Source organism: Thermobia domestica, chromosome 13 (genome assembly GCF_964235325.1).
Source record: "Thermobia domestica chromosome 13, izTheDome1.hap1.1, whole genome shotgun sequence".
NCBI lineage: Eukaryota > Metazoa > Arthropoda > Insecta > Zygentoma > Lepismatidae > Thermobia > Thermobia domestica.
This window is the reverse complement of record NC_137466.1, coordinates 83453693-83476780: the sequence shown is the minus strand read 5'-3', so window position 1 is coordinate 83476780 and position 23088 is coordinate 83453693. Positions and strand designations below refer to the sequence as shown.

At 33.7% G+C, this 23088-nt stretch overlaps 1 protein-coding gene across 1 annotated transcript in view; it reads right to left on the bottom strand.

The window, feature by feature from the left end:
• The window catches only part of Invadolysin (leishmanolysin-like peptidase, invadolysin), a 390958-nt gene that overhangs the window by 43330 nt on the left and 324540 nt on the right, over positions 1 to 23088 (bottom strand). The window contains exons 4-8 of the mRNA XM_081735983.1: positions 18941 to 19023; positions 15926 to 16043; positions 12196 to 12374; positions 9318 to 9518; positions 1739 to 1964 (exon numbers count right to left, since the gene is read on the bottom strand). Coding sequence (XP_081592109.1) covers positions 1739 to 1964; positions 9318 to 9518; positions 12196 to 12374; positions 15926 to 16043; positions 18941 to 19023 — 807 coding nt within the window. The remainder of the gene's footprint in view (positions 1 to 1738; positions 1965 to 9317; positions 9519 to 12195; positions 12375 to 15925; positions 16044 to 18940; positions 19024 to 23088) is intronic.

Here is a 23088-nt window from a genome sequence, read left to right as displayed (position 1 = left end):
TTGTTATTATTGGTGAAATTGAGAAACAGAACGAAATAACATTTTTTAAGTCTTAATTTTAACTATTACCCCTAAAAACTTCAATATGAACAGAGGAAATTTGGATAGAATTTGAGATACTATGATAATTAAATTAAATTTATTAACCAAACTAATTTCTCCTATTGATTTTCATGCAATTGGCTTCTAAAATATTTTCCTTTTACGGATAGTAATTAAACTGTAGGAAGTTGCTTCTATTGTTTACAAATGATGTCTATACTTAACACGTCTTCAACAACGTTCAAATTGTTACAAAGCTTAAATATCAAATAAGTTCAGATTCTAATTCATTACTATAATATTAAGAATATCATGTTAATTTTTATATTCATTCTCGCTTGCTTGTTCTTACTATGATAGAATTACTTATAACTTCCTGTATTTCGGATTTTGTGATGATGTAGTTTTTATTTTCAAACTACGTATCCAACTGATAGAATACCATTAAAGAATAAAATTTTATATTGGCTATAATACCAATCATTAGATGTTCCAACACATTAGATGATATGTGGTACACTTTCCCCTGCCACATACAGTATTTACTTACCCCACGCCTTCACTACAATTGTTGTATTGGTTACTACATAATAATTTATTTCTTCTCATCTCAAATGAAAGCGAGTGAGAGAGAGAAAGAACCTAAATAAGATGCGTTACATGTTTGATGTATATATATGCATAATGAAACCAAAATAACATGAAATGTATGTAAATATGACATATTTTGTAACTATCTTACTCGGAGTGGCACAAAGGGTTTAGAAGCACGGATAGTGCTGGATGTGTAGTGGGAGGCCGGGATCGCCCGACTACTCTGACTAAGATGATAAAATTTGACAATTTAGTACATGTTTCTAGGTGGTGGTACTACTACTACTACTACTACTACTACTACTAGATTGAGTTTTGGAACTAGCTGTAGTTTCCTTATCTTCCTGTGGGTTATCACTGTGGAGATAATAATATTAGTTTCGTCTTGTCATATAGCTGTTGAAATTAAATGAAATTTTTCAGTTTTACGTCCCATGCCCTGTAGGTTAAAGATGGATGATTAATGAAAGTGGGAATATTGTGGGATTAGAATATAAGAGAAAACAGGACAATCCCCAGAGAACCCATGAACAAAATATTACCTACTACACTCCCGTGACCAGAGATTGAATCAGGACCTCTTAAACCGCATGTAAGCACTCTACCACTAAGTCAGTGTGACCCCTAGTATAGTTACTGTGAAATCAGCTTTTGTTGCAGAATTAATAATTCTTTGCATTGCCAGTTTACAGAGTGACGCGGATACACGTTCAGATATGCAGTGGTTAAACGATACATTTCCGGGTATAAGTTCCATTTACAAGATTAATTCTTTTCATATCTCTGTCACTTTTCAGAACTTCTATAACATAGTGACGAAAACATCTTTATCGAAATTAATTTTTCATCTAGGTCTCTAGGTACCGGTACAATAACCAGAAAATGCGCGTACCTCCTCTCTATATGTTCAGTTGCCAACAATAACTTGGGAATGAATGAAGCAATTTAATGCATTTCAATAACTTGCAGAGAATTACAGCCTCTCTGTATCCAAGAAAAAAGCTACAGAAAGAACATACATGTGCAAGTACACAGTACTTTTACATTATGCTGACTGTACACACAGTATATTGTACGATTGCATAGACGATTCTGTGCAAACCTCGAAAACTCTTTTCTCCCAGTGTGTGAGAGCTGTTCCTTCTTCTCCTTGGTCCTCCAGTTCTGCGCCTTCAAGTTCCGGGCAGCCAAAATGTTTTCGAACTTCTTCCACTACACGAGGAGTCACCACCACTTGCATCTCTCGTTCAACAACTCCACCTCGGACTGCCCAATTCTTACGCACGATCTTGCGAATTACTTTGTTGCTCCACTGACGTGTCTGCAACCTAGAAATTAATAAATAATAATAATAAGTCTCATTTACAAAGTGTGAGTGATGAAGTAGCTATTTATTTATTTATTTCGACTTATTTTACATGTCGAGGTTAAGGCTATATGTAGCTTTATCTACCACCTAAACACGACACAAAATTGAAAAATCAAAGAATATAGCTAACAATAGCAAAAGAAAAAAAAAGTTAGAAAGTAAAAAAAAAAAAAAAACACAAGAAACAGACGGTCACTTGAACACACACACACATAACACACACACAAATATAATATAGTGCTACACGAAAGTACATACATGTTACAATATGTAATAAATGTTAAGTTTCATATCTTATGCAATATCTTGAGTTTCATATCTTCAAGCTAATGCAATAGAAAAAAATAAGCACAAAAATATCAATAAGAGCCAAAAAATCCACAGATCGTCCAAGATATGTAAAATCTATACATAATTTACATTAGCAGTATGAACCTAAGTAATTCGTTCATAACTTTACATGTTAAACGTTTAGAAATTGCATATATTTTGCAACGGACGTAAGAAAAAAAAGTAAATAAAAAACTAACGAGTTTAAATGAAAGTTAACTCATTAACCGTTGGAATTAGGTAAGTCAAAATATTTGGATTTTTTTATATAATTGGAGACAATACATCCCATACTATAAATACAATTTCATTTATGTGCAGTCTTGTTATATATATATATATATATATATATATATATATATATATAAACGTCACCCACTTCTCTCTGAAAACCTCTGACTCTTAGCTACAGTTGGAATTAAATCAAACAAATGTGGATTTTCTTTGAGGTCTCTAAACGAAAGAATATAATTTCCTACGCACGGATGCCAGAATATCGCCTTCTAAAGCAAGGTAGGTAGCCAAGAGTTTTTTGAACAAGACTGTACATATTCATACTTTAAAACTGAAAAGAATAACGTCCTACTTTCCGGTCGCGAGTTTTCAAAACAATTCAAACTTACATGTTCGTTGCTAAAGACGAAAAAGTATATCAGTGCATTAAAGCCGGTTATTATGCTTCTGTCTATAACAAAAAATTTCTAAAAGCAAAATTTTATGTATTAAAAAAGTTTAAGGTTTTCTTCTGAAAATAAAGAAATAACTAAATAAATCTTTAAATTTTACGTCCCATAGTTATGCCAGTTAGGCTACAGGAGATTGTGATGAGAAGAAATGAATGAAATGGTGGAATGAAGAAAGTGGAAGGAAATGGAAGAAACCAGAGAACCCCCCCCCCACACACACGGTGTTTGTCCACCACAAAGCTCACTTGGCGCGAGCTGGGATCGAACCAAGGACCCCATGCACCAGAGTTGAACGCTCTACCACTGAGCCACCGGGGCCCCAATGAGTAAATAAGTAGCATTCGAATTTAAATTCTAAAATAAAAACAACTACGCTTTTATAATTTATTTTAAGACTATGTGCCATTGAGTGACAGAATGCAACAGAAATTTTATTTTTTATGTGAAGCTCCAGTAATTTTCTGAGCGTCCCAAAAATAGGACAATGGTGGGTAATGGGTTAAGAGCGTTGTATTTTATTCAAGAATTCATATTGACAAAAATGTTTTATAGAGAACCATTTCTATTTTGCTAATGTTTCCTTCCATTTCCGATCTCACCTATTAAAGAATTTTCCCTTCTATCTTGTTATTTCACGATCACAATTCTGCCTGTGATAATTCATTTACCGTGATTGAAAGATAATCATCTCTTATACCTTACAATTCTATTGTGGTGTCAATAACACTTCTGTAAAAACGAATTTTAGATGTAGAGAAGTTGTGTAGTTGCATTTACATTCACAAAGAAAAGGAATACAATATTTTACACTGTAACAGATACATATTTAAAAATCAAAATTAAATAGTCATATAGGTTCATTCGTTTCAAACGAAAAGCTGTTTACTACTGTAGCCAATTATTAGGTTGAAATAGGAAAATCATGACCGTAGTATTTTTCTTTTTCTTTCTTTCTTTACCTTTATCCGACTGTACACACAAGAATTTTTCGAAACGCCCTTTATAAAGTCGGAAATGTTATAAACATTAATGATTAATGCCAAGGTCAATTGACGCAGTTAGTATTTGGAATTGTGATACTAGCTTTGCTATTCTTTTAATCTTTTTAAGTTGAAAGAATTTGTTGAAACACCTTTACTAAATAGTTACCGCAGAGCATAAGTCAAAATATTTAAGTTGTTGAAGTTTTAAATACTAAATATGTTTTTGACGGCAACTTGTAATTAACGATGTCAATAAGAAATACAGAAGTTGAAGTAATCTTGTGGAGTAGTATATATATACATACAACCTTGACTACAGAAGCTGAAGTAACCTCATGATATTGTTTGATTTTTTTTTTTAAATAAAAAGATATACATCTGACAATAAAGTTCGATGAATGAAGTCGCTGCTCTCAACTTGGCAACACTGAAGAAACAAGCCACCGCGCACAAGTAACGACAGATGTCGCCAGTGATAGGCTGGCGTTGTTTAATTGTGAGTCAACAGCGTTTCATGTTTTACCAGTACCTTTAGTGCGTCCGGGTCCGTAAAACCCAGGTCAGTGATCGCAGTAAAATGAATGAACAAAGGATCAATTTACACTTTTGTTTTAGGGTTGGGAAGACAGCCAAAGAACCCATGCTATGCCGAAACAAGTTCATAGGAATCAAGTCGTGTCATTGAAGTGTGTTTACAAGTTGTTCGGCCGTTTTCGAGAAGCAAGGGAGGAGGTTTCTAATGTCCCTCATAGCAGCAGGCGTCAACTGCTTGCAATGACGATAACACTGACAAGGTGAGGACAGTTATTACAACGATCGTCGTTTAAGGATGCGAATGATAGCTGGGGAACTAAATCTTAGCCGTGAATCTGTGAGACTTATCGTTACCCAGGACCTAAGGAAAAGGAAAACGTATTGTTATCTACCACCACATCACTTGACAGAGGAGCAAAAGCAAGCACAAGTTCATGCTTGACAGAATTTGATCGCTATGGCGGATAAAGATCCAAATTTCTTGAAGTACATTGTTACAGAGGACGAGAGTTGGTGTGTGAGGTACGCCCAACGAAACGCCAAAGCATGGAATGGTGTTCTCCTGCATCGCACCGTCGGAACAAGGTCAAGATCACGCATCAAGATGATGCTCATCATTTTGTATGACAATGATGACATGATCCTCAAGGAATTCCTACAGGAAGGAACAGCATTGACTACTGCTAGGTATGTTGAAATTCTGGGACATTTCATGAAACGCCCACACGAGTACGACCCCAGTACTCACAACAAAGTTTATGATTTCTAGTATAACAAGGCTTGCGTTCACACAGCCACTATCGTCCGACAGTTCCTGACTAAAGAGGGAGTGGTGCAAATTGAACATCCACATACTCACCAGATCTGAGTCTTCCAGATTCTTCTGTTCTTATGTCTCAAATTCCCTTTAAAAGGTAACAGATTTCCAGACATAAAGACTTTTCTAAAAGTTTCCAGGACATCCGTTCTCAACAGTGCATAACCATTCATGGGAAGGAACTACTTCGAAGGGCAGTAAGGTAGGTTTCATTAAAAATTCATCTACTTCCAATATTTAGGATCATTCACTGAACTTTGTCAGAGGTTGCATATATAGAGAGAAATGTGTGTATTATGATGCTTAGACTTAATTATCTTTAACTGTTCTTTACTTGCATATCAGTAGTCTTTTCTATGATTGTGATATAATTCTTGACACTGACTTTTGAAATACAATTTTACGAGTACGTACTCTGTCTGCTACCTACAAAATATCTTTTATACCTTAAAGTGTAGACCTAGGTACCTATCATCTAAATCACTGAATTTTGTTATAATATAGTTTTTTTTTTTTTAATATAGTACGTAAAAATTTACGAAAATGATGGATGATGAAGAAAAATGGCGGATGGAAAATACTTCCCCTATAATACATTACATCCAGTTTTAAACGTATAGTAATCTTATAATTTCCGTTAAATTTGATTTTGTGATACAGCACAGTCTTCTTACTGTACTGAAAAACGTATTTTATTTTTCTTTCTTTTCCATTATTATTATTATTATTATTGTGAAGAACATCATGATGTAAGAATTAATAGAGTTTATTCGATTTTTATTTAAACTCTCCTGCATATGTAAAATACATATGCTGTACAAAAATTATTTTGTGCATTGCACGTGATACTTATTCATAAAAAAATGAAATGAAATTTTTGAGTTTTACGTCCCACGGTTATGCCAGTTAGGCTAAAGGAGACTGTGATGATGAGTAATGAATGAAATGGTGGAATGAAGAAAGTGGTTGGAAACGGGAGAACCCCGAGAAAACACACGCACACGGTGTTTGTCCACCACAAAGTTCACTTGGCGGGGGCTAGGATTGTTCATAAAGATGTTTAGATATGGTTGAAAATGGAAGATCATGATATTTGGCATCCGGCGTATGTTCTTTAATTCTGAAATATCTATCTCCTTCTATCGTGCCAATGAAAACAGCAGAATGTTCGATATACTCCAGCGGCATTCAATAAGTTAGAAATAAGTTCTGTATTTTATAAAAAAAATTCTCAATGTTTCTCGGAAGAATTATAGTTGCATTGAGACGATGTCGTTACTGTACTTTTCCTAAACTACATTTATTTTTTGAGTTTTTGATGTAATTAGAACTCGTCAAAGAATGTAATTAAAACTTGTCAAAGAAATTTATATATGTTAAACCAGTTTTCGTAATACAGCAAACTACCGATTTAAGGATCTTTAAAATCAACGGACCTCAAATTTAATGTACAGAATTTGACTCCGTACAAAGATATTCAGATCCGGATGTGTTCACCTATTACAAACATTTCACACAGTTTAGATCTTTGATTATTAAGAAACAACTCAATGGAACAGTAACTGAAGCTTGGCTTTCTTTCACCCTTCTATATGAAGCTGTAAAGACTTGTTACTAATGTTGTATGTACATTAAATATTTATATTTACATTATAAAGGTATAATTTGAAGTGTAATGTTCTATTTTAAAAATTGTTCATAACACATTTCGCAATTTAATGGCCGCAGAGTTTAACCATTCGCCGATCTCATCTACTAAATGGAGACTTCAGTCTATATTGCATTTCCATACTTAAATCTTCTTTAAAAGATATTACTTTCATTTTAAGTAGTTTTATCATATAAATGTATATAGAAAATCATCAGATTTTAATGCAGTGTATTATGAAATTTCCTGACCATATCTCTAATCAGAAAGAATTAATAATTATTTACACATGAACGATGTCACATCATATTAGTACTGTTAGCCAAGTCTATTTTAGATGGAAACGAATGATAATATTTTAAACATCTAATAAAAAAACGTGAATAATAATAATAATAATAATAATAATAATAATAATAATAATAAAGCGTACTCATTTATTAGAAGTTATAAAAGAAAAGAAATATTGTAGAAAGCTAGGCGACAAAGTGAAGAACATGATTTTTTTTTTTTTTTTTTTTTTTTTTTTTTTTAAGAAGGGGAAAACAAAATTATCTACTATAATAATAATTGAGAGTAAGGACAACAGAACTGGCCCTAGAATGATCAGAACTGTTCCAGATGATCTCGTGCATATTATATCATGAATCTGCGAATACGAACATGCACATCTGAAACGAAGCTAAGATAACGTGCATATCTTCAGTGATTTATCGAGTTGATCTCATAAGATCTTTTATATATATATATATATATATTTCATAAGACCTTTTATATATAAGTTGTAGCTCAATAATTGCAAAAACTGTATGACCTCACGTTTCTGACATTTGCGTGCATTACTATTAATAATTGCTTTTCTCACTCCACTACTTTTTTCGACTAATATACTGTGGAAAGATAAGAAGTTAAAAAACAAGAAAATAAAGACAAAAAGAGCCAGCGCCGCTAAAGGTTGAGAAAATTCATATTTATCTGAAGAGTAAAGAAGGAACGAACGACAGCTCTGCGCTAATCTAAATAATGTCTTCCATTTTCTAATAGGTAGATCATATCGGAATACAGACTAATTAACTTCTGATCATAGTAAGTGCTCATCTCAACTTTCATCAAGATTGTTCTGAGTATAGATACAAATTCAACATTTGAAGAAGTTTCTCTATAACTATGGGTAACTGTAGAAATTAACTAAACACTTTCAATCCTACTGTAGTTCCGGAACGACAAGCTGTAAACTTACGCTAAATCCGAGTGTCATTCGGGAACGACACGTCCATTTAAAATTTAAAATACTAACCAAAAATGAATTTTATATGCTTATTGAGAAAGTAATTTTGAGTGCTTTGTAAATTATCTATTGGCCAACTTGATCCAAGAATATCTTTCAGTCATTGTATAAAGAGAACTAAAGAAGGTATATCATTATCATTCATAAACTTTAGTATTATTACTTTGCAATAAACAAAGTTATTGTTTGCAATGATTTTTCAAATAGCTCTTGTTCGGAAACTGGTATCTTCTAGTAGGTTGGTACTTTTTCTTTTATTTCTGAAAGTTTCAACCAAGATAAAATTTTAAAAAATAACCCTTATTTTCTCCAGGACACAGGACTTTGTTAATTTAAATAACCCTAGGATTGAAAGTGTTACAGGTGATGAATATATTTGCTTCTAGGAAACGTTAACAACAAACCAATGAATCATAGTTACGACCTGATTAGAGATTTAGAAACAATTATTAACATTTTCAGGGTAAGTTTCTATTTACGGGTATGACATTTGAAGCGCTTGGATGATAAAAGGTCGTATGTAATAAATTGAATATGATGGGAAAATTGACTTTCACAACTTTGGCCGTTAACATATTAACATATCACCTTCATCGTTTCTAAATATCTCCACTAGGACGAGGACTCACCAAATAATGTGTTAGGTAGCATGAGTAGCATATAACACGTGCATGAACAGCCAGAATGCAACATTTCGAAAAATGTAACATAACACCTTTATCCTCCAAGCACTTCATTTATTTGTGTGCTTTCTCATGTTAGAAGAAAATTATTCACACACAATTTAGAAATCATTCAGAAATCATTAACATTTTGTTATCAGTCATTACTTAGTTATTTCATAAAATTATATTATTGAAAATTACTAGTTTCTATTTCGTCGACATTGATAAACAGGAAAAAGAGAAGATTATTACATAGCAGCCCTATTAATTACTTAAAATTATTAATGCCACTTTTTCTTATCTGAAATGAAAAGAAGCTATATGATACTACTGCATAACAAAAATTGTCCGCAACACTTACTTTTCATTCAATAAAGGTTTCCCATTGTCCGCTCTAGGAGTAAGTGGATTACCATCTTTGTCCCGATAAAACGCATACAGACTAACAGAAAATCCCAAGGCATGAAGAATCTCATGTTTTACGGTGGACAGTAGAATTTCCAGTTCTTGAGGTTTGGTGCTTATGCTCTGAGGACAAAGATTAGCATGCCCTGCTATTGGCCTTTAAAAAAATCAGAAGAATTAATTTAGCGACACAACAGTTCTCAATACATATTAAATAATAATAATAATAATAATAATAAATAATAATAATAATAATAATAATAATAATAATAATAATAATAATAATAATAATAATAATAATAAACACAACAATTGACTAACATCTTCCCTAATACAACTTTAGCAATATAACGAATATCTCTTACTGTGGTATCAAGACGCAATGAATCAGGAAATAAAATAGCTTTTTACAGTCCTTTTAACACTCTCAGCCATAGATTGTAATGCATAACTATTTCTCTTTACTACTGACCTTGATTGTTAATGGATCGATTTTACCTTTTACTTTGACTGCAAAGTGGCTGTTCCTTAAAGGATATATGCATACGCATTCGTAAAAGCAAATGGTGAGATAAAGAAAATAATAGTCATGTTAAAATAGAGTATGATTTCATTTATACACATATGGAAGAAAGAAGAAGAAACTCCTCGAACCCATATCAACCTCCCATCTTGTGTTTACAAATGGATTTACATTTCTAAAAGAACAATAGATAACATTCCTGAAAGAATAGTAAATACCAGACGATTGCTACTGTCAACGTTTTACTATCGAATTTTGTTTTATCGAATATCTTACGTACTGATGGAGCCCAACGATAGCTTTGCCTATTGATTTTCGAAATATTGAGTCTAGGATCAATGGATACAAACTATATTTGGTATATGGAAGACTCAGTGTACTCTAGATTCGGTGTAATCAAATTATATACGACTAGCAGCGTTCACCCCGCTTCGCTGTGGTCACCCCGGAACGCAATAAACTTTGTTACTTAGATAATTTTTACTTTTTCGCTTTCAAGTGATATGATAAAAACCATAGAAGATTGCAGTAAATCTTAACATTATACGCCTGTCATTTATGTTAACCCGCCCCGCTTCGCTGCGGTCATCCCGGTGCTGGCATATTGTAAAAGTGTCTGTAAAAATAAGCAAATCAATTAAAAAATTTTAAACAGAAGATTCAAGCTATTTTCCGCTGTATATCGCCTGTCATTTATGTTAACCCGCCGAGTGACACGGTCATGCGGGTTGCATATAAATACGTTTATTTTTACCTATGATGAACTAATAACAAAGGATTTGTACGTTATGGACACTTGAATGGTCAATTATCTCAAGACACTGGTAATTAAAAATTAAAGTGATATGATAAAAACCATCTAGGGTCCAAATCCTAATAACCCCCCCAAAATGAAAGAAATTGGTTCAGCCGTATTAGCGTGATGAGCGGACAAAGGATTTTGTACGTTCTCTTTTATATATATAGATAGATAATAAGATAGTTTGTCGAATATTAGAAATATTGTGGAATAATTAGAACTGTGCAAATACCAGAAGAATTTACGCGCTTCCCAAAATTTATATGACTCAATTTTATACTCTCATTACAGGTCACATGGACAAATTTGCTATGGTACATTGCGATAGATTATCGTAATTATACTTAGCTATTTAAACATTCATAAACAAATTTTCTTATTCATAGCTTTTTCTACGTGGTGAAATGGTAATGATAATAATCATGGGAATTGTAATGACTACATTATTATTAAAATAGTGGACTGCACTCAAATGTCCTGATTTCTTATTGTATTGAATCTTACATACTCTGAAAGCAGTACAAGTATGTTTTGGACAGGGATACAAAGACTAGTCAGTTATCACAGAAAGTTTTTTCTTGGACTTTCATTATCTTGGTTGTTTATCGATGCTTTTCTTTTTGTATTATTTTATTCAGTTAGCCCAACCAACACACACAGCCATATGTCTTCCCTGTTTACATAAGATATTTATATGATTATAAAAATAGATGGTAGTTATGTATACGGTAGCAATTCACGTTTTCAGAAATCGTGAGACGCAACAGAAAATGTGACATCAAAAATTTGAAACTTTATTTAAATTAGTTGACACGTATGATCTCTTAGTCTCCGAATATACTAACAGCTAGCATATTTATTTTAAACTCGTAATCCTCGAAAATTGTTCTAGTTTAAGTACAAATTAGATCCAGGATGTTCTGCAAACACCAGGACAAATTATAGTCTTACGGTGCCAGATCCGTGCTATACAGTGATGTATTAAAACCTCTCAGTCAAGTTATCTCAATTTCTGATGGATCATTAAAGTTGCATAGGGTCTGGCGTTGTTAGCGTGGTATACGATACCCTTTCTGTTGGCCAGTTCCGACTGTTTCTTTTGAATTGCCAGATGCAATCGCACCAATTGTCGACAGTACAGGCCCGAGTCTATCGCTCTGCTCAACGGTAGTAGCTTGTGATGCACAATACCTTTCCATCCCACCAAACGCGCAGCATAACCTTTCTGGGCGTTAGTGAGAGATCTGCCACAGACTTCCGAGCTTCTCATCGCTTCGATCACAATCTTCTTCCCATGTTATTGTCACCACTTTTCATTACTCGTGATCAACCGCTTCAGATTTGGCTCGAGTTCGTTAAGTTTCAATAGATTCGGATATAGACATTCGACCGAGTAGATATTTTTGAGTCAGACAAAGAAAGACAAGATACCTCAAATAAAGACAATTCTTTACCAGTTGAAATTTCGAATTTCAATACTGTCTAATTATTGTTATTGACACGAATCCTTACCTATCAAGCGCAGCTTCTTGTTGGCAGTGTGCAGCATATGCTACAGTCATTCCTTTGTGACACCTCTCTGTCTCCATGGCTGAAACGTAGAACACAAAATCTGCTCCATCAATGCCTCTTCCTACGGTGCCTCCCACTTCCCCACAGTCTTGCCCAGTCGCGTTACACGTGCGACATACCTACAATAAAAGATGATGATTAAAAAGTGAACGACTAAAGTCCTTTGACGACATCATATATAAATATACATGTAATACACAAAAATTAGGAAAAGCAATCCTCGGTAGAATGCTGTGGTGGCAGGATGGGTCACAAACTTTGTGATCCGTCAGACTTCAAATCGTCAAGTCCCGGAACAATACGAACAAGGTGATCAACGCAGATTCGTCGCTCATGCTGAACGCGGGCATACCATCACTCTGGTAGTGTGGTTCTAACTAGAATAATTCCTTATCTATCCACTAGTTTTTCTCTCTCGTTGTACGAAACGCTATGCTAAAAGGCAGGGCGCAAAATTTCCGGTCGCCAGGTCGCCACTGGCTACTAGAAATTTAGAGCTGGCGACTAGTGTTCAGTAGGAATTGATTCTGCCTACACTTACAGGGCTGCGCAGTTTCGGTTTCGCACGAAAATTATTGTTACTGAGTGAGAGAAAACACGGAATGTGAAGTCTTCACAACGGACATGGAAAGTGAAGTCTTCACAACGTTGTAATTCGCCTCTCCTTTCCCACGTTGAATCGAAAACTTCATTACGAGATTTCCAAATTTCCTTCCAATTGTCACGTTTTGTGCAGTTTTATCTATGAGTTTTGCTGATGATTTGCCGACAATTTCCTTTTCTTAAAGACTTTGATCCGAAAATTGCAATCGACAAACAGAGAGAGCGTTACACAAAAGTGAAGTTTTAAGGTAAGATATTTTTTTAACATGTATATGAATTGTCCAATTCAAAATTGATTATGCTGAATCTAATTATCTGGTTTTGGAATTTTATCTTTTGATGCAATCTTTTTCTTTATCAAACCAAAGGCCGGGGACAGAGGGAACACCTCTCATAATTTGTACGTGAAATACCGACGACCACTATTTTTGGATTGGCGAGTGCGTGTGACTGAAATTTTGCGCCCTGTAAATGGTAATCATTATTAGGAAAATAAACGGACGATCCAGGCTGACTCTTCTCGAGAAAACGATCTGGAATGTTTCTTTGCAACATCGCTGGAAGCTCTCTTTTCACGGACTGGATTAGGATGACACTGAAAGAGAGTAAGATATCTATATATTTAAAAGTAGGTCAGTTTATCTTTTTTCGCTTCAGCTTCTGGATTTCGTTGGTTCTATGCAGCGAGACCCAGATCCCGCTGATCCAGACAAAAATCATGACCTGGAAACTTATGCCATTACCTGTAGGATGATCATCTGATCACAGTAAATCCACAGCACTGTAAATATCAACGCTGAACTAGCTTTTATAAATATTTTCCATGTAAGAGATGTACTTTCTTTGGAGAGGATATCTGGACACGGGCGTCTCTGGCGGGGAGACAGGGAGACGCATCCCCCAATATTTTGTGTAGTTATGAAATGGGTCAATGCTATAAGGTATTTAGTTTTTCATATGGAACAAGTAAAGACGGGCAAAGGAAATAAGAGATATATCTGTTGTTAAGTATTAATTTGGTGTTATTAAAATGTCCATCTGATGTGTGTCACTTTCAAAGAAAGATTTTTTTTTTTAATGCTACACTGCTTGGTTAGTCAAAGTAGTCTCTGTTGCAGCAACTCAACCAGCAACGATTGCAGACAAATAATGTAATCATACTTAAGTAAGCTCGCCTTGTTTGAGTACTAACACACACTCTCTATAGACACTACGATCATTCTGCAGTTTACGATGACCGATGTACGTATATCGCTCAAATGAGGAGATGTATACGGGAGTAAAGTAAAATGTGTTTCCACCAGTATCTTATTTTCATGTCACATGCGACAAAAATTGAGGGTTAAATATGAAAGAGATTCTGTGGACGATGAAGTTGAAGAGTTTAATTTGAAAGGAGACAACATAAAGAGGCAATTAGCTTCCATTGAGTAAAATAGGTGAAAGCCGTTTAGACAAGGGAAGAAAGGAAGTGCATGTAGTGTTCGTTGGTTTAGAAGAGTTTTAATTGGTTTACTTTGATAATTTGGATGAAGATGCTAAATAAGCTTGGGAGAGAAGCTCAAAGGTTTGGAAGAAACCCACATATGAACCATATGAATACAAAAGTGATATAGGATGGTGAATAGAAAGAAGTATTTGACAAAAAATTGTTTTCTTTCAAGTACTATCATCATTTAATATTTAGAAGAGTAGCAAAAAATAGTTTGATCAGGGAACATGATTATAGGAGTACGAATATGGTTACGGACTATCATAATTACTCTAAAATAAAATGGTTGTTACTGCAGGATATGAATCGAGAATTAACGTGATTAACAACACAAAGAAAGGCTCTGATAGTAATATAAGATGAAAAATAAATATGAAAAAGAAAAGCAGCAAGAAAAGCTAGATGATTGAGGCTGTGATAAATGTCTGCGAAAGGCAGTAGAATAGATGCTTATTGGTAGAGGTAGGAGGAAGATCCCGTTAGCTCATAATACAAGTATATTCCCATATGTACTTATCGTTTTGACATAAATTTAGTTGGGGTCGACTAGCATTCTAGCCCCCCCCCCCCAGTTTTTAGATGCCAGAGACGCCCATGTATCTGGAGACAGTTACACTCTGTTTCTTCAAGAAATGGAAGTTTTACGTAAATAGAAATTTCGGAAGGATCATAGGATGGAATGTTGACTAAGTGGAGGTTGACTTCGGAAGAGGGCAAGGACGCTGGATTAAAAAAAAAAAAAAAAAAAAAATACGAATAAGCTGTAAAAGATTATTCCTTCTCTATGGTTAGTGAGATAGGACTTTACTAGGGCTATAAAAGTGAGTGAATCCATTCATCCATCCATCCATACGTACGTACATACATACATACCTGCATGCATGCACACACACACACACACACACAATATTACATATATATATATATATAGGTCTATATATATATATTACAGCGTTTACACGTTCTGCAAAGGGAAGAAGTAATATTAATTTATTATCCCATATAGACGTAAATGGTCTAAAAGACTTATAAATTATCTTTTTTGTTTAGGGGCATCTAAGGATCCATGGAGACGTATGTATTTACTTAATTTTCTCGACTTACGAACTCTGGGTTCATAGCTTTCCATTGTGAGCGTTTTACTGTGTGGTGTGAAACAGTTGAAACCTGTGCTTCGTTTCATAAAGTATATGCAAGAAAAGAAAGCATATGCACTCAGCAACGATATCTTGAAAATTTGTTAATGCATGAACCATGCAGATTATACCTTTTGATGTCTTTGATGCTAAGGTATTTGAATACTGAATGTCCTTCGAATTTCAGTTTCTAAGTGATATCATACTTAACACTTCTTACGACTATATCCAGTGGGAATGTTTGTGTGGTAGACGCTTACGTTTGTTAAGTTCGTTATCCAGGTTATAGATGTTGGAAGACATATAAGAAACACTAAGCAATACGAATATTTACTAAAATAAACTAAAGTTTCTCCACAACTTACTGAAAGATTGTATCAATATTACTTCATTCAAAAAAGTAAATCAAACAACGCAGGAAGTATTAACAAGTACTTACGTCTAAATGTTCCTCAGGTACTTGTACTTCTCCACACATAGTCTTCACTTCACACGCATTTTTACAATAAGGATAAGGATCACTTCTCCTATAAAATACTTGATTATTCTCACATTTTCTGAAACAGAACATAAAGGGAATAAAAATCAATCACTAACACCTTTACTGGTAATTACAATAATAATAATAATAATAATAATAATAATAATAATAATAATAATAATAATAATAATAATAATAATAATAATAATAATAATAATAATAATAATAATAATAATAATAATAAAATAATAATAATAATAATAATAATAATAATCATCATCATCATCATCATCATCTCCTCCTCCTTCTCCTCCTCCTTCTCCTCCTCCTCAAGAGATGTAAGAATAAAATTTTGAGTAGAAAATGCAAAACCGTTCAAGTTAATCGAGGAAAACAAATAATTAAAGAATACAGATAATCAAAGCCATGAAGCCGAAAGAAGTATACAAGTATTTAAGATTCAACCAATTCAGGAGAATGTAACACAAACAGATAAAAGAAGAAAAGTAATAAACAGAGACAGAAAGAGATATGCAAAACAAACCTCAACAGTAAAAACATACGTAAGCTATTAATGTATTTGCAGTACCAGTTCTAATATACCCATTTGGAGTAATAAAATGAACAGAGAGCGAATTAGCAGATCTCGAAAGGAAATCTAGAACAATATTGACATAGAACAGAATACTACATCTAAGAGCAGCTAAAGAAAGAGTGTCATTATCAAGAAACGAACGGAAACAAGGATTAATCAACATCTGAAATCTACATTATTTCTATGGAGAACACGAAAATTCAAAACTACATAGAGCAATTGTAGCAATTCACAATATACCAAAGAAACACACTATACACCACTTCATTTGAGTCAGACGGAAGAATCGAAAGTAATACGAACATTACAAACAACATAGGACATAAAGGAACAAGCAAAAAGAAACAGTATATGGGAGATTCCCAGAACAAGTCAAACAAGAATATGTAGATACAGAAACGACAATTCAGTGAATGAAAATGGATTTGCACCCAGAAACATAGTTTCATGCAAGGAATACAAGATCAAGTAATAAATACAAAACACTACAAAAAAATAAAATAAAATAAAATAAAAATAAAAAAATAAAAAATAAAATAAAATAAAAAAAGAAAAAGAAAGAAATCCTGTAAAACATCGCAATACAAAATGGCAAATACACAAGATATCAAATATATGAAGAAATAAGACAACATATTACAAGTAGATGGATGCTCAATGACAACACAAGTCGAATAGAAGAAAACACACGGCCAAGTAGCAAAATCCTACATCAAGAAATAGAAATGAAAAAGAAAATAACACCAAAAGAAGTACTTCTGTTACAAGTACCAACCGTAAACCATATTAGAAACAAACACAAACTTTACTGGAACAGAACAATACTAACCGATAAAGGAGTAGGCTACATCGTAACAGATCGGTCATCATAGTAATACGCAAAGAGAAGGGAGGAAGTGCATCTAACAGACATCATAATACCAAATAGAACAAACCTGCAGAAAGCACATAGAAAATAATAGAAATAATAGAAAAAATATAAACAGCTAGCCAAAACAAACAACCAAACATAAAGGAAGACCAAAAATGTGAAAATAATATCAGATCAGTAGCAATATCAGATACCAGAGTGGTCCACAAGACGTTGAAAAATTGCACTTACTTTGTAATTGAAAATTACAAACGATATCTACTATGTAAAATGGTGCATAAGATGATTATTTGATTTTTAAAAAATACAAATTCATATTTAAAAAAACACGTATATAATAAACACGTATATCCAATTGAATGTGGTGTCATGTTTAACCCAAAACGTGAAATAAAATACACTTCAAAAATAATACAAAATAAACGAGTGAAGCGACTGATACATAAACTTTTTGGACAATTAGATTAACATGTTTTTCAGTTAAAGGAGTGAGTGTAAAACTTAAAAAGAATCTCGAATAGCCTCTAAAGTACCATAGTGGTGGAATACGGAGAGATGCAGCCAATAACATGTTTGGCCGCCAACTACGATTACCACCGCACACTGTCCCTAATTCCACTGATACATTTGAATTATCCTGAATTAACGTCAAATGCAGAGCTATCTTTCACGTCACCTTCCACGATTTGGGAAAATTTAAGACAAAAAGATTGGTACTGTTTATCGCAGATTTATTCTGAAATGAAACATGGGATCTTCCAATTGAACAAATTTTAGTGAAACTAATTTTCACCGATTACAGCGCCATCTATCACAAATAATAAATCACATAAAAATTTTTTTCTCGTAGAATTCGAACGTGCAATAAAAAATGGTGGTCCTCATTCGTTTTTTTTTTAAAAAGGAGTAATTTTATTATAGGTGAATTTCCATCTCCAAAATATTAACTTGTTCGTGTGATGCTTATTTCTCTACAGACATTTTGCAATCTCAAGTTCAGAAGAAAAATAAAATAGATAATACCCTCTTCTCACGATCGGAATATGGCGAATAATAATAATAATAATAATAATAATAATAATAATAATAATAATAATAATAATAATAGTGAACACGGATCGTAAAAGCATTAAAATAAAGATAGAAGTTGCTAAATTACTGCACATTTCGTAGTATACCTGAAATCTAGGTGCGCAACTTAAGGCGTCTTAAATGTATGGCACTTGTATTTCTGTGTTAAATGGAAAGATTTAAAAACAAACTATCAGTTCATTTTACAGAATTTTGTAAATATTAAATGACTCACTTTTCAAAATCTTTACAAAACTTAAGAATAAGTAGGGGAAAAGTCGGTGAAGACTTTTATTTTATTTACAACCTTTACTTTCTATAAAAATTCTTGTTTTCATCATTTACTTGATTATTTATTGATGTCTAAGATATATCATTACTAGCTTTATTATTAATAGTAGTATTATGTTCTTGTCTTTTATGAATATCTACTTACCTATTAAGTCTTATCACATTTTCAGTTTTCCTAACCATAAGTGCTCGTTCCCAGAAGTGTACGGCTTCTGGTAGAATAGTGTTCTGAAACAAAACAAAAGGGAACATTATCAATTGTATAATACATACACCGAACATAAATCAACTTTGTATATTGACAGAATTCCACGATCGGAATATGCCGAATAACGACAATAATAATTGTGAATGGTACAAGCATCTAAATAAAGATAGAAGTTTCCGAAATAATGTACATTTTAAAAAAAAGCAATCTAATTCGATATCTACGAGAACCAGTAGAAACAATTCGACAACTATAAAACACACAGCAAATATTATTAGGGGATTCTGGGTATCGAAAGTCGCTCAAGCTGGCAATGTTTACTGTAAAGTTTATTACGCAGTCACTGTACTATTGGAAACTTATTTATTTTTACGGTTGCGACTTTATTGATTCAATTTGAGTGCCTTGCCGAGCCATCTTTCCTAGATTTATATTTTGTTTTCTTAAATTTGGGAAGCTCACATTTTGATAAACATGAGGTATTCAATGTCGCGTGCATGTTATTTAACGTTGCTTTAAGATTTATATATACTAAAGTCATATCATTTAACAAAGAAACCCCTAAGATACTAACATCACAATTAGAGATTCAAGAGCTAAAAAAGATTTAAAAGAACGAAGTTTCTTTTCATGGCTTTCTTGATTGGGAAATTTTGAGCTTTTTCTTTTTTCTTTTTTTTTTTTTTTTTTTTTTTTGAGCAGTTTAACTTAAGAAATAATAGTGCGTTCACTTTTCTTTTCGCATTATAATACGAAAAATTCCTTTAATAACAGCATTATGAAGAAAAAATCGTGAAAAGTTCAATAATCAAGGATAATCACTAACTTGATGGGAAAGAACAAGCGCAAATAAGTGCACAAAACAATGATAGGTTTATATCTCTTTCTTGATACTTTTTTCCTTGTCTGCCAATTTGAGTTTAGGCAACCTATAAAACACATATCAAGATGTACAAATTTTAGGCACTTTGTAATGGGTGGGCAACTAACATAATCATTCTTGTATATCGGGTTGCATAACTTACCCTCCCTAAACACCAATTAGATGTAAGTTCGAAAATCAAAGATAGCCAGCCCCGGACTGAACATAGAACTCATAACTAATAAATGTTATAAAGGCATCATTTCAATTATAGAACTTATCACAGGGAAACAAAGATGGTACTAGCATTCAAAAAATCATAAAAACCCAAAAGCAAAATTTTCCTTTTTAAAAGGCTTTTTTTGCACCTCTGACAACAATTCATACAGTTTAGAACTGCAGCCATATATGTCTTACCTGACTTTAACAATCATTAGACGTAAACATTATCCAAGCTACTGGTTTATTTCGGAAATCATACTAAGATGCCTTTCTCTTACTCCGGAATTTGTAAAGAAACGGTGAGAAATACAGGAACACTATATATGATATTTCACTTTAATCTTTAGAGTGTGATCTCATTATGCAAAAAAATTCTGACATGAGCAGTTGGGACCAGAAATTCATAAAGTACAAACGTTCTCTGACCAAAATGAAGTAAGAAGCGGAAAAAAATGCCAATAACAGTGATACGTCAGTAAAAAATGAATACATACGTACATTAGCATTGTAAAAATTATATATATATATTACAAGAAAAAGAGTAATTCGTGATTTTGCTTGCCGACAGTCAAAGTGATGTGAAAAAAAAGAGAAATAACATTAACGAACACTTTCGTTTTTCGCGAATTAAAGAAGCCAAGAAAATAAATAAATATATATAAAATAACGAATTTATCCCTAAATCTCAATTGTTAATTAACGTATTACAAACGTTAGTACAATCAACTACGAAAAGTATGAACTTAAGTTTAGTTAAATAGTATACGGAAATCTTTAAAAAAAGAAGTAATTTTGTGATTCACAGTGTCAACTTCACTTTCAAGATTTAAATCTTGACCAAAGAACTTTCATTGGTCTTCATTTTTTACTATCTAAATACAGAAAACTAGTGTATATTTTCGACAATAAAAATGTTACAGATAGTTTATGTCAAAATAGATTAATAACTACTCGAGTTATACAGGGTGCGGCACGTAAAACGGGCCCGTCGTAATATTCTGGTATATTGTGTTTTCGGCAACACTTAAATAATCTACCTTCCTACCAAGAGATGGCGTGTCGAGGTCGGGTCGACTTACGTGACCTGCAGCAGTCACGTGCAGCCGCAGCCAGTGAAACTTGTCGAAACCAGTTGAGAAAAAGGCCTCGTTGTGTTAAGCCGGGTGAGTGTCAGTGTGTGATAATGCCGTATTCGATACCCGAGCGTGTTGCCATTGTTGAAGGGTTCATTCTCACTGGATCTTTTGTGAAAACAAAGAATTTGTTTCGGGAGAAATTTCCAGGACGTTCTGTGCCAGCAAAAAGCACCATTCAGGAATTGATTGAAAAATGGCGGCGTACAGGATCGGTTCAAAATGCTCCCAGGAACAGACGACCATCTGTCTGCACACCTGAATTAAAGATGCAGGTGGAGGAGATAATGACAAGAAGTCCTCGAAAGTCAACCAGGAGATTGAGTCAACAGGTTCATGCGAGTGAGAGAAGTTGCAGACGTGTTTTAAGGGGACTGAAGTTAAAACCGTACCGGATAAGTGTTGTGCAAGAACTGAAGGAGCCTGACCTGCAGAAGAGGGTGCATTTCTGTTCATGGCTGTTGAGCAATGTTGCCAGTGGTTTCTTGGATCCACTAATGCTCATCATGAGTGACGAGGCGTGGTTCCACCTGTCTGGGTACGTAAATTCCCAAAACAACCGGTATTGGTCGACAGAAAATCCACACGCAATACACCAGGTACCCTTGCATGATAAGAAGATTGGTGTTTGGTGTGCCATTTCCGCCACACGCGTTATTGGGCCCATATTCTTTGAGACAACAGTGACGTGTATATGGGAATCCTGGAGGAGTTTTATACACACTTGACCGAAGAGGAGCGTCAGTTATGTTACTCTCAGCAGGACGGTGCAACATGCCACACATCAGCTGCATCATTGTCCCTTGTGCATGAGATGTTTACACCAGAGAGGACAATCAGCAAAGGCTTGTGGCCTCCTCGGTCACCAGACTTGTCCACGTGTGACTTTTACTTATGGAGACTGTTAAAGGGAAGAGTATACGAAACAAATCCACACACAATTGAAGAACTCAAGACCAGGATCCAGGATGTCACCAATAGCATTACAACACAAGAACTGACAAGGGTATATATGAATCTCCTCAATCGTGCTCACATGTGTATTGAAGTGGGCGGAGGACACTTTCAGCACCTGCTGTGAAGGTGAGTAGTCATATTCAATACATTACATTTCATTTATGTGTTGTAGTTAATCATATTCAATACATTACATTTCATTTTATGTGTTCACTTTACGGGCCGGTTTTACGTGCCGCACCCTGTATATTCTAAGTAGTTATTTGGCGGAATTCTATTGTACTACATTTTAAATCATGATTAAAAGGCAACATCTACAAAGAAGTTTCATCAAGAAGATTAATCGAGAATCATTTTTTTAAAGACCTTAAAAGCATGGGTTATTAGGTACAAAATACAAGTAATAGTAATTTATTCTACAAGTAAAACACGGACACTAATTGACAAAACACTGTTTCTATGATAATTAATAAATAAAACAACTTTCCGATGTTGTTGAGCTGCGAATGTTATTTTCTCAAATTTAGCTGTCAATTATTTCCGGATTATAACAATCATAAAACCCACCCACTTAGGATTCTTTCGAGAAAACTTAATAATCCTACCCACTTTGTATAAAATAATCACTGAAATATTTATTTACCAAATATGAAAAAAAAAGAACGTTAAGAGTAGCTTTTAAGAACATTATGCAAACTTCTTTATATACTTTATATACATAAAATACATTATTTTATCTGGACTATTTGGTCTCCGCATTATCGGGCCTAGTTCCAAGAAAGAAAAGTTCTAATAAAATGAGTTTTTTTTTAATGATCTACTCAATTTGCAACGCTTTCATATAAACGAGACTTTTGCCAACGAAAAGAAGTTAGTCATGTATCAAGACCTTTTTCAAAAATTAAAAACTT